This window comes from Benincasa hispida, chromosome 2 (genome assembly GCF_027475165.1).
Source record: "Benincasa hispida cultivar pf3 chromosome 2, pf3_genome.v1.1, whole genome shotgun sequence".
Taxonomy (NCBI): Eukaryota; Viridiplantae; Streptophyta; class Magnoliopsida; order Cucurbitales; family Cucurbitaceae; genus Benincasa; species Benincasa hispida.
This window is the reverse complement of record NC_143479.1, coordinates 68,442,779-68,456,706: the sequence shown is the minus strand read 5'-3', so window position 1 is coordinate 68,456,706 and position 13,928 is coordinate 68,442,779. Positions and strand designations below refer to the sequence as shown.

Below are 13,928 nucleotides of genomic sequence, written 5' to 3'. Positions count from 1 at the left end.
GTAGCTATATATTTGCGGTGATGTACATGCGGCGGTTTAAATAAAAAAATGGAGGGGATGTTTTTAAGTTAATCCTACTCCTACTCCTATTTAACAGACAACACAATGAGAATATGCATGAAAGGTAGAGATACGACAAACCTTGACATTAAATAAATGTATGGAGAAATAGATAAAATGCGGAGATGTTTTCATTGCAACCCTTAAGAGTGACTGCGAGGGTAACCTTAGTCAACATAAGCCAATGTGATCATGCTACACTCATGCACAGCAAATCATTTTCCAATGCAAATGCAGTGCTCCTAAGTCTAGGACGCATGTGTTGAATGCAAAAGTGTCCATAGAGCTTATTTCTAAGTCTCTACTCTTGTCCTATGCGATGATGCAAAATGCATAAAAGCAAGGTGAATGCATACAATCGTATCCTATCTCTAGGATGCATGCGATGGGTTAATAGCAAACAATGCTTATTCCTAAGCTTCTATCTCTTGTATTATGTATTCTAATATGACTTTCCCGAGCCTAGATTCTGACCTGACCTTCTCAAGCCTAGATCCTATCCTTAGACTACCCTCCCAAGTATCCTTAATGGACGAATGAAGCATACATACTACAAGACAATCACATGAACTTGGTTGACTCAATGTTGTTACTATCCCTAGTGAACAATGCATACATTGCTTAATGCGTCCAACCACTTACCCTCTCGGGAAGTTGATTGTTACTGACTTTACTCATAGACAATCAATGGGTTAGCCTATAGACAGGCGTTGCAGTAGCTTCACACTAAGAAAATAAGGTTACTCACACACTCGCGCAACGCACACCTCTCGGTGGTTTGCTACATGCTTCATATTCCTAATCCACATGACTAAATATGCAATACCCAAGCACTCCCATTAAGTGTTGCAATGAAAGTAAAGATGCCAAGCAAAGAAGATGGAGATGGAGTCGAAGGAATAGAGAAATTCATTGAAAACAGATTGTATTAATTCCTTAATTCAAAATGTCATACAATACAATATAGGAAAAGAAAGGAAAATAAATGATTGGCTGGAAGCAAAACTTTGCTTCCAGCGGATGTGCGTCAAGGCTGCCGATGGTGCCATGGATGGGCAGAGAAGCTGACTCTCTCGAGATTTAGCTTCGGTCGAAGACTTCGGTCGTCACTCGGAATGGATGAAGGCAATGAAGAACTCTCAAGCGTCTTCTCACGCATTTTGTCTGGATCGCGAGGAAAGTCCCCGGTTCACAAGGATCCTCCCTCGAATGATTTGAATTTCAGCTCATCGACTTCTATTTATAGAGCTTGGGTCACCGACAACATTAATTGGACTGATCTGAGTCTGACGTTCGGTGCGTTAGTCATTTCTGAACCTCTGCCACTAATAGTGTGGTAGGTGAAATGTCAACATCATCTTTTGGTTTTTCTCGATGTAGATGCATTGATGCGTTCATTCCACCTACCTTGTATTGGTTTTTCTGGAGGTAGATGCGTTAATGCATTCATTCCACCTACCTTGCATTGATCCCATTAGTTTGCATTGTCGCGTAGCCGCAATCATTCAATGGCCGAATTCGCATAATACTGCAACTCTACATGATGACCGCAATCTCTTGACGAGCGCAATTCCCATGGATGGATGCATACGGCTGATTACCGCAACATCCATGCGTTGATCGATGTGTTTGCCTTTGTGATGGAGTGTTTCTCCGCATGCGGTCGTCTATGCGGTGGTTCGGTTTCCGCATTTACGTTCATTTCCTGTATTAGCTACAAAAATAAAACATTGAACGCATAATTAATGCAAAATAATGGGTTAGCTAAGATTTGACATGCTGATCGACGCAAACTCTTTTTCTCGTGAATTCCTAATATGATTGCCGCATATTCTGCCTAACAACCTTCATAATTCTAAGTAAAAGGCCTAAGATGACATGCATTTCTGCATGTCATCGGTGGCACATGCGACGATCGATCATAGGTTATAGAGATCGACACATTTCTACCGCATGCGGTAATAAAAAATACAACACCACATTCGGCGATTGATCAACGATGTGAAGAGCAACACATTCGCGGGCGATTATGACAAGTGTACAGCTTTCTGTTGTACAATTCTGACAGATTGATCGTGGAGAAGAGAGGACCTTTCCATTACGCAATGGCAGGAATTATCAGAATTACACAGTTGGACCACCAATTCAAAGAGCCAAGGTCTTGTCTATAAATAGCTTCCTTGAATTCATTACAAAGGAGGCTGATCTGAAGAGACTTTACAGAGAAAATCTGGGAGAACAACGAGACAAGGCTGAAAAGTGAGTCTCTGAGTAAGGAATTCTTTCGATTCCCGAAGCTGAAGCTCTGTGCCAGGGGTCACTTCTACTGGGAAAGCAAGCCTGGAAGGGAAGCTTTCCACTCCATCTCATCCACACGCCGGCAAGCACAAGTCTCCGATCGGGATCTATGTCAAGAAATTGACTCTCTTTCCGTATTTGTTTCTATTCTTTCATTTCATCTACTGTGTTCATCTTCTTTGATCTTTCATTCACAAATCATGTATCAAATGCTTATCTTTAGATTTAAATGCTATTATCGTCATCATTATCATCTCTCTGTTCCTTTCCATACATTTATCATCCATTTTCTCCATCATGTGTTCTTAATCCCCTGGGTAAAGAGGAAGAATTGAGTGAGTGAGTTAATCTTTGTTAAGGTAATCGACTAAGTTTAGCTAAAGCATGCTCGACGGCATCTTCACCTGTGAGAGCAGAAGTGAAGATGTTATTCCGCCTATCGAGAAAAGGTTGGAAGAATGCGTTAACTAAAGGGGGAAGTATTTCCAGAGATGGAAACAACTTTGCATTCATTACGTTCATCTTTGTTTCACCATAGACGTATAGGAACGCGGCCGATCACTGAAAGGTGTAAGTCAAGAGGAAGCGGAACCTTAGTTGTGTCCTTAATGGGATTGACAAACTTGCGATGTCCTTTCCCTCTACTCATTCTCTTTCTAACTCATTCACAAGACTTGCCATCGCATTTATTTACAGCCAGTCCTTCCCTGTATCATAGTAGTTTAGACATTTATTTACAACGCATTTTACTTTCAATACAATTTACATTTCTGTCAAACCAAATTCTTTATTCTTTATGAAAACCGGTCGCATTTACCACATTAGTATCGCATCTAAAGGACAAACAATCCCCGTGTTCGACCTCAAGTCATTCTGAGAAACTTGCGTTGGAATTATACTTGGTTCTAGTGCAAGGAAACTTGTGACACGCACTACATCATCACATACTACGAGCATATTATCATCAACGCATACAATTAGAATGTAGTATCGCAAAATATCTTTATCGCAAAGCACTTGAGCACATAGCACATCATCAATTTCATTCATAAACAACACAATAAATAAAGATAGATATTAAATATTCATTACAAGTTTATGGCAACATGAGCTTGTATCATTCATACATCAATAGTGTGCATAAGCGATACATAACATACACAGCATAACAACATTTCCATTTTTTATCCTCACAAGTTTATGGCACTATTGTAGGGGACATGAACAACATTCCATTTTTATATCCTCACACTTATCATCTCAGCACGTCAAATCCAGTTGAAGGTGGTAGAAGTGCATGAAGCTATCAAATCACCTACATGTTATAGCATCTTCATACTTCGAACTTGCATTATCTTGTAGCACTATCAAATCAATATGAGCATATCAACTCACGAAATGCAGTAGTGGTATAAGTAGCCACCTGATCAACGGATGTTGTAGACGTATGGCTAGCCGCTAGGGGTGGCCATTCAAACCGCAAAAATCAAACCGTTTCTAAAAAATGGACCGAACCGAACCGAAAACTCAATGAAACCGAAAAATGTGGTTCAACACGATTTGAAGAAATTTTGAAGAGAATTAATTTGGATCGGTTCGATTTCAATTTCGAAAACCGAATTTGAAACTGAACCGAACCTTTTTTAACTAATATATATATATATTTAAAAAAGGAGTAAAATTGAATTTAAAATCGAACCGTTTTTAATTTAAAGAACAAAACTGAACCGAACCAAACCATTTGTTAATTAAAATATATTTAACATAGATTTTTTTAAAATGCCAAAATTGAATTTGAAACCGAACCGAACCGCATAATGTTGTTCGGTTCGGTTTGGTTCGAAACAATAAATCGGTTCGGTTCAATTTCACATATAGAAAATTTGGTTCTGTTCGATTTGACCACTAAACCGAACTGTTTCCACCCCTAGTAGTCGCTTGTCATAACCTACAGTATCAAGACCTGCAAAATCATAATTAGATGCCAAGTAGGTTCCCCATATTTCTCTATAAAAATGACCCAAGCTTTCCACCTATGCAGAATCATTTGAAGATTCTCAAGAGATATTCCAGCATCATAGACGAATAGTCTACACATTTAGTTTTCTTTGAACTCTTATCTGTTATTCTTTTTTATTGATATTATCATCATGACTTTGTGTGGAAAGCTCGATTAATTTTCTAAGACTTGACTACACCCCTATGATGTAGTAGTTTGATAGCAAAAATCGAATATTTCCTTAAATATTATGCATGTCTTTCTGCTTTAAAAGTTCTTTACTTAAAATTATTTATCTCCATCTAACCAAACGAGATAAAATAACAGCACATAAACCTTAAAAAAAAGTAAGTGCGTGGAAATATTTAAAGCAACTGAAGGTGAAATATTATGCAAATTTTTATTAGGAATAATAAGAACACTTAGAATTAAATCATAATTTTCTGAATTTTAATACTAGGGTTAAAATATAGTGCAAGTAAAATGAATTGCAACAACTTGCACTATAGATTTTGTTTAGAATTTGGTTATAGTTATAATTTCAAAGTATGTAAACTACTTTCATGTGCACTGCTACACCTGTCGCATTGAATCTTATCCATAAATCTAGGGTTAGAGAGGTGGAGAGATGGTGTTGTTTGACATGTTAATTTGTAAATGAGTACTGAAATTAAGAGTTAAATAATATTGCAAACTCACGTAAAGGAAGCAGTTTAGAAAAATCTAAAACAGTAATAGAAAACAGCAACTCAACCCGAACCTACACTCCAATTACAAGCATAAAAAGCCTATAGCATCCAACCAAAACAGCTCCAAATTTTTAGGATTTCTCATGATTCCAAACCAGCATCCAAATAGTCCTATAATGTTTTTTCAATCCATTGGGAATAATGTTAATGGATGTAAATCTACTGCAATAGCTAAACGTTCCCTTTTATTTTTTTTTCGATTTTGGACACATACATACATATAACGTAAATATCACATATATCAATTTTTGCAGACCAAATAAGTTGTTTCCTCAATAGTCTAATCCTGTGTCATAAATAAGTAGAAAAGAAGCAACATCATATATTTCCATGAAAGATTTTCATCTTATTGATCGATACACATCTTTTAGAATATTTAGATCAACCTAATGTATATGTGCTCAAGGCTCAAACACTAGAGTTAAGAAAACGACATCATACTCATTTCACAATCATAGATAAGTCAAGACCATGATTCACGATTCATATTAAGAATAAAGTTATTGCATCAACCAACAAAAATATATGCATACACACAGTAATTTGAACCTAAAACATCATGCAATACTAAACCTTTTTTTTCTTAGCAAACGACAATTGATAAAGATCAACCACAACTTATTTTACCAGTAAAATCAAAATCATCAACACCAATAGAGAATATAAAAACCTAGATTATAGACTAACTGAATTGGTTGAATGAAAATATATTGAGTCCACAACTTTATTGAATGAAGTCAATATCCTAAGACGTTTTAGTTTTGTTGAAGGTAAGCAAAAACCACAACAAAAGGATTTTCATGAAAACTCGACTAATGGAAGTAATTAAGATTAAAAAATAATAAGGTAACTCAATTTTTTTCTCTCTAAATATAAAATATTAGTCAACTGATATATACAAAATAATATCAAAATAATGTATTTATATTGATATATCAATTGACATAATTTTAAATAATGAAATTAAGATATAATGAAAAACCTAAAAGCATATCACAATCAAGACCAAAACTTAAATCAAATCATAGAATGAAAACAACTTCATATCAAAACGAAACAAAGATAAACAAAAGGAATATCCACTATAAACATATTTGCAAATATCCATATGTTTTTTTTTTTTTTGCCGCTCACTGCAATTGTCCTAACAAATAGTTGAGTGATAGGATTGAATAATTAAGGTACATAACATAATCCGGATAATAGAAAACAATTCTAAAATACTATCAATCAAACATGTTTTTTTTTTTTTTTTTAATATTTTGGCAAGTTGTTTAATGTTATATAAAAGGGATAAAGTCGATTTTGAAGGAGAAACTTATCACTGATCCAAGTTCTTTAAGTGCATTCTTCATGTATGGAGGTATTTGCATCAATCATGTCAAATGGATTTGATGCTCCATGTACGGACTCGAAAGGTAGTGGCCAAGGAGCTGTCAATGAGAAATTTTATAATTATCAAACAAATATTCAATACTATAGATATAAGAAGCATTTTCAAAAAAAAAAAAAAAAATACTATTTAAATAAAATAGACAAATTTAATCTTATTTGATAGAGATTGATAGAAGTCTATCAGCATCTATAACTGATAGAAGTCTATCATTGATACTATGTGATAGATGCTGATAGAAGTCTATCAATATTTTTTTTTTGCTATTTTTGTAAATAGTTGGACGTTTTTAAATTTTATATATATATATATATATTCATCATTTTTAGGAAAGAGAAGAAAATTATTTATTTCACTACCATTCCAGTCTATGTTCTTATCCAACCATTCTACAAATGAGGCGTCGTCTTCAAAAGAGTTTGTTCTTGAAAGTTCATCATTCCCACCATCTTTCTTTTTCTCACAAACTTGAAAAGTCTCCTTTGAATTAGCCTCAACATCATTTTCGACCAAATGATTTGTCTGTTTTATTCATATAATATATCAACATCAGTTGAAGATCATTTAAGTATATAAAAAGAAAGAGCAATAACCTCAAAACTTAGTACAAAATTCCAGCTTCCGAATAGATCGAGAGAGAGCAATAACCTCAAAGCTTTGATTTTGCTGATGAACTTCCAAATTCTTATTAGAAACCTCATGATCACTAGCCTGTTTTTGATATATAATATTAGTATTAAGTTTCAACTTTAATTTGAACACAGAGAGCTAGAGCAATAACCTCAAAATTTTGAACTTGTTGATGAACATTCAAACTGGAATTAGCTTCAACCTCACTTTTCATCATATTATCATTGGCCTGTTTGGGCATATAATATTAATACACAAAGTTTCAGCTTCCATTTGAATAGAGACACAGAGAAGGCAATAAGCAATAACCTCAAAGCTTTGATTTTGTGGAAGAATTTCCCAATTCTGATTTGAATTAGCCGGTACCTCAGCTCCCACCAAGTGATTATTGGTCTGGCTCTTGACAAGTAATATTAGTACTAGATTTCAGCTTTCATTTAAATGGAGAGAAAGAAAGTGAGAGATAGTAGTTAAACCTCAAAGGTTTGATCATAGCCAATGGGAACATAACCAACACATTTCTTAGCTTTGTCAACAATCTTCTCAAACGTATGCTTGGACATTCTCCCTCCAATAATCTATGCATATACATATGAAAATAAATAAAATCCTAATCATTTAAAATAAGATACATATTTTGGTGCGTTCAAGGTTACGCCCATCTTTCTACAATCCACCAAATTTTCAAACAACAGTTGTTCATATGAATTTTTCTTTTTACTTTTTTCTAATTTTTGAGTTTTTTTTGTTAGAAATTAATAAGCTAGATACATTATGGATAACAAATTCCTAGATACATTTCTAATTTAAAGATACATGTAAATGTTCAAGTACATGAATGGTATGTATACACGTACTTAATTTATTTTGTGCCTTTTAGGAAGTGTCTCTTGAGTACTATATAAAGAGTTCATTTCCTTCATTTGTATGCAAGAGAAAAGAATCAAAATCAATAGAAGCAAATTGAAGTTTGAAAAGAAATTGAGTTTTAATAGAACAATATTATTCTCTTGTGCGTTCTTGAGTTTTGTAAGAGAACAAGTTTCTTCTCTTAAAAGTTTGTGAGATTTAGAGTGAATTTAGAGTGGGCTCATCAACGCTTTCAACAAAGTCGTATCAGAGCAAAAGGATTGAAAGATGTCATCTAACATGTTGCAGCCTCAACTTCCTCGGTTTGAGGGAAAAAACTATAGACGGTGGAGGCAACAAATGAAGGTTCTTTATGGATCTCAAGATCTTTGGGATATTGTTGACAGAGGATATTCGGAGCCAGAAAATGAGGATGGTCTTTCACCACAACAACTCGATGAGTTGAGAGATACTAGAAAAAAGATAAGATGACATTATTTTTCATCTACCAAGTTATTGATGAAAATATTTTTGAACGAATATCAGGAGTCTCTACTACTAAAGCAGCATGGGATGCATTGCAGAATTTGTATAAAGGAGAAGAAAAGGTAAAATTGGTCCGATTGCAAACACTTTGAGCTGATTTGATACCATTTGAATGAAAGATGCTGAAACTATTGAAGATTTTTTCAACCGTGTTCTCTTAATTGTTAATCAATTGAGATCAAATGGAGAAACAATCGAAGATCAAAGGGTGGTTGAAAAGATCCTTAGAATCATGACTAGAAGATATGAGCATATTGTTGTAGCAATTGAAGAATCCAAAGATTTGTCAACTCTCTCCATCAATAGCTTAATGGGATCTCTTCAATCTCATGAGCTCAGATTGAAGTTGTTTGATTCTAATCCTTTAGAAAAAGCTTTTCATATGCAATCCTCCTCTAGAGGGCGATCTGGTGGAAGAAGAGTTGGGCGTGGCAATAGAGGCAATGGACGATCCAACGTCGTAACGAGTCAGAGAGCAGAGACAATCAATCTTCTTCAAATAGAGGAAGGGGAAGAAGTTCAAATAGAGCAAGAGGCAGAAGTGGTGGTCGTGGAGATTTTTCTCACATACAATGTTTCAATTGTAGATGTTATGGACATTTTCAAGCAGACTGTTGGTCTAAGAAGGCTAATTCTAAGCAAACAGAAACCACTCTAATGCATGAGCAACAGGATAATGATCAAGGTCTTCTCTTCCTCACATTTAATGTCCAAGAAACAAGCACTGAGAAAATATGGTATCTTGATAGTGGTTGCAGTAACCACCTGACAGGAAGAAAGGATATTTTTATATCTTTAGATGAATCTCATGAAAATGTAGTGAAGACTGGTGACAACAAGAAGCTTGAGGTCAAAGGAAAATGAGATATTCTTGTCAAGACAAAAAAGGGAGGAAAAAGAATTACTCCTAAGAGGACATGATGTTATCTTTAAGATAACATCTGTTAGATTAGGACCAAGAATTGAGGTCTCATAACGAAGGTACGCATGACTCACAACAAAATGTTTCCAATTAAAATATGCTATGAGAAGCCTGTTTATTTTGAGACTTTAATAAATGACTCTTCATGGTTGTGACATTGTCGATTCGGGCACTTGAGTTTTTATACTTTGTCTCACATGTGTCAACAACATATGGTGAGAGGAATGCCAAATATTAAAAAGGAAGATCAACTTTGTGAAGCATGTGTTTTCGGAAAGCATCATCGAAATTCATTTCCGACTGGAGGTTCTTGGAGAGCATCAAAACCTCTCGAGCTTGTCCATACAAACTTATGTGGACCCTTGAGAACCACTATACATAGAGGTAACCATTATTTTCTAAAATTTATTGATAACTACAGTAGAAAAACGTGGATATATCTGCTAGAAGAAAAGAGCTCTACTTTCGAATGTTTCAAGACATTCAAAGCACCGGTGGAAAATAGAAGTAACTTGAAATTGAAAGCATTGCGTTCGGATCGTGGAGGAGAATATATAGTCTTTTCTTGAAGAAAAATGGAATCAAGCATCAGAAGACTGTTCAAAGAACTCCTCAACAAAACGGAGTTGCAGAGAGAAAAAACAGAATAATAATGGAACTTGCAAGAAGTATGTTGAAGGCCAAGAAGCTTCCAGACCAATTTTGGGGAGATATAGTAACTTGTGCTGTTTATCTCCTAAATCAAGCTTCAACTAAAAGTGTGCAAGGTATTACTCCTCAAAAAGCATGGAGCGGATTGAAATCAACTGTTAGTCACCTAAGAGTGTTTGGTGTATTGCTTACTCTCATATTTTAGATGAGAAAATAGGTAAACTAGATGATAAATCAGAAAAATGCATTTTTGTTGGGTACAATGAGAACTTCAAGGCTTATAGATTATACAACCCTGTAAGTAAGAAAGTTATTATTAGTCGAGATGTCAAGTTCGATGAAGCAAAATTCTGGCAATGGGATGCACCAAATAAAGACTAGAATCCATTACTTGTTGACATGAATGGCTAAGAAGATGCTTGAGACTTAGAGCTTGAAGAGACTCAACCACTGACTTCACCTTCTTCATCACACTCCACAAGTGATGAAAAAACTACTCCAAGGAAGACAAGAAATATTCAAGAGATCTGTAATACTTCAAGAAGAATACAAGATGATGAACATGTTGATTTTGCTTTATTTGCAGATGTTGATCCTATATACTTTGAAGAAGCAATTCAAGATGAGAAATGGAAAGATGCAATAGATCAAGAGATTGATGCAATCAAAAGAAATGAGACGTGGGAGTTAGTCAAATTACCGGAGAATAGAAAAGCTCTTGGAGTCAAATGGATCTATAGAACAAAATTGAAGCAAAATGGAGAAGTGCAAAAATACAAGGCCAGGCTCGTAGTAAAAGGTTACAAACAAAAGTTTGGTATGGATTATGAAGAAGTTTTTGCACCAGTAACTTGCTTGGAGACTGTTCGTTTGATGTTAGCCCTTGCAGTACAAAATAACAAGAAAGTTCATCAAATGGGTGTCAAGTCAGCATTTCTAAATGGGTATTTAGAGGACAAAATTTATGTCGAGCAACCCCTTGGTTATGCCAAAATTGGAGAAGAAAATAAGGTGTATCGATTGAAGAAAGCACTGTATGGGCTAAAGCAAGCACCAAGAGCCTGGTACAAACGTATTGATGATTTTTTTCTTGAAGAATGGTTTCAGAAGATGTCCATATGAACATACTTTCTACACCAAAGAAGATGAAAATGGTAATTTCTAGATGATTTGTCTATATGTTATGATTTAATCTTTATGGAAAATTCAAACATGATGATTGACGAGTTCAAAGAGAGCACGAAGAAAGAATTTGAGATGACTAATATGGGTTTACTTCATTACTTTCTTGGTATTGAAGTTAAACAAGGTGATAATGAGATTGCAATTTTCCAAAAGAAGTATACAAAAGATTTGTTGACAAAGTTCAAAATGGAGAATGCTTATCCTGCTAGTACTCCTATGGAATTGGGTTTAAAGTTAAGCAAGCATGATGACAATGAAGCTTTTGATGCCACCATCTATAGAAGTCTTGTTGGAAGTTTAATGTATTTAACTACAACTAGACCTGATATTATGTTCTCGGTAAGTTTATTGAGTAGATTTATGGCATTACCAAAGAGAAGTCATTGGGAAGCTGGAAAGAGAGTTATTAGATATATTCTTGGAACTATTGATCATGGAATCCAATATAAAAGGAATGTGAATAACGTTCTTGTTTGCTATAGTGATAGTGATTGGGGAGGAAATATTGATGATTTCAAAAATACTTCTGGGTATGTATTTAATATTGGTTCTGGAGAAGTTTCGTGGACATCAAAGAAGTAGGATGTTGTAGCATTGTCAACAACGGAAGTTGGATACATTTCTTTGTCTGCAGCTAGTTGTCAAGCACTTTGGCTTAGAAAGGTACTACATGAATTGAAGTGTCCTCAAGAGAAAGGGACCATCATGTTCTGTGACAATAAATCATCTATTTCACTTTCGAAGAATCCAGTTTTTCTAGGAAGAAGCAAACACATATAGATCAAGTATCATTTCATCAGAGAATTAATCAAAGATGGAGAAGTATATATCAAGTATTGCAAGACACAAGATCAAGTTGCAGACATATTCACAAAAGCATTAAAGACAAACTTATTCTTGAAAATGAAAGACAAGCTCGGAGTCAGGGAAGTCTAGCTTAAGGGGCATGTTAGAAATTAATAAGCTAGATATATTGTGGATTCCTAGATACATTTCTAATTTCAAGATACATGCATTTCTAGATACATGTAATTGTTCAAGTACATGAATGGTATTTACACATGTACTTCATTTATTTTGTGTCTTTTAGGAAATGTCTCTTGAGTACTATGTAAAGAGTTCATTTCCCTCACTTATATGCAAGAGAAAAGAATTAAAATGATCAATAGAAGCAAATTGAAGGTTGAAAAGAAACTGAGTTTCAAGAGAACAACAGTTTTCTCTTGTGCATTCTTGAGTTTTGTAAGAGAACAAGTTTCTTCTCTTCTCTTAAAAGTTTGTGAGATTTAGAATGAATTTAGAGTGGGCTCGCCAACGCTTTCAACATTTTTTCTCTTGTGTGACTTGGGTGGGCTGTAAAAAGATATGTGCAATCTTAGATGTACTCAAATATTGCTCTAAGAATAGTCAATAGAAATTGGTAACCTCTTTCAAACGTGTAGAACCCATTTCATGATATTTCTCCAATAAATCACCCACAGTTTCTACGCCTAGCTCTGAAGACAACCTCTGGTGGTATATACCACCCTTGCCCACGCCTTCTAGTCGCCAAACTTCACTGTCCCATGTTGGGATGTCACATTTTTGCAACCCTAATTAAAATTTTATATATATTACAAAAAAGGAAAATTATTATGCACTAAATATTAAGAAAATTTTTACACATGGAAAAAATGGCAAACTATTTATAGAAATAGTAAAAGAAAAAAAAAAGAAAAAAAGAAAAACATTGATATACTTTTATCAACATCTATAGTGATAGATTTGTATGAGTTTCTTTGATAGACTTCTATTAATCTCTAGCAAAAAAAGATCAAAATTTTGCTATTTTAGGTAAATAGTTTTACTTATTTTTTTATTTTTAAAAATTCCCTTATGTGTATATAAAGTGAAAAAAGAGTAATAGAACAACTATACCTTTCATTCGTGGAGTCTTAACTTTAAGGGGTCCGGAAACAGCGTCTTCAATCACACCAAACTCCATCAAAATCGATTCATCGATAACTTTAATTCCCAAAAAAAAGGTCTTAGATATCCAATATGAATTGGGAGCCACAATGAGATTATTGACATAGCCATTTCCATCTTTTAGCCGATGTTGGAGATTATTAAAAGAGATCAACTCCATTGTTTTATCTCTTGAAGTAAGAGCTCGAGATTTGCTACCCGACACTTGTTCGAGGAGGAAGAACTCAACCAGAGCAAACGATAATGGACCATTTGAGATTATAGTGTTGGAGTAGACATCACAAATTTGAAATTTTAACGTCTTCTTATCTGTAGATTCTATCTCATCATTGTGGTATATTGTGCTGGCAATTGTGTTGCAGAAACGTAATTTGTATTTCGCTGTTCCAGATGTAGATCCATTCCCATGTTGATTGCTATTTTTATATATTTTGTGTGAGAAAGAACCAAAAAGAAAAAATGCACAAGATGAAGCTTAACACTTGATATGATGAAGATGGAATCAAACAATGAAAACAATTATACTTTTTACTCTAAAATCTCATATCTCATAAATTTTAAAAGAGAAGAAACTCTTTTTCAATTGCTTTATTCTTGGCTTGGTTATATTATGAGTGAATGAAATGATCCCCTTTGTATATATCACTGTTTGAGAAAAAAATGTTTCAAAAAACTCAT

The 13,928-nt window shown here is 34.5% G+C and overlaps 1 protein-coding gene across 1 annotated transcript; it reads right to left on the bottom strand.

The window, feature by feature from the left end:
- Positions 1-6,184: 6,184 nt before the first annotated feature.
- LOC150038115 (uncharacterized) lies at positions 6,185-13,662 on the bottom strand. Its single transcript, XM_090310941.1, has 8 exons — positions 13,200-13,662; positions 12,708-12,874; positions 7,606-7,707; positions 7,439-7,522; positions 7,281-7,358; positions 7,148-7,210; positions 6,859-7,021; positions 6,185-6,539 (listed from the first exon to the last, which is right to left on the bottom strand). Exons 1-8 carry the CDS (start codon positions 13,408-13,410, stop codon positions 6,445-6,447), a joined length of 963 nt encoding a protein of 320 aa, XP_090167067.1. The 5' UTR covers positions 13,411-13,662; the 3' UTR covers positions 6,185-6,444.
- Between the last annotated feature and the right edge of the window lie 266 nt (positions 13,663-13,928).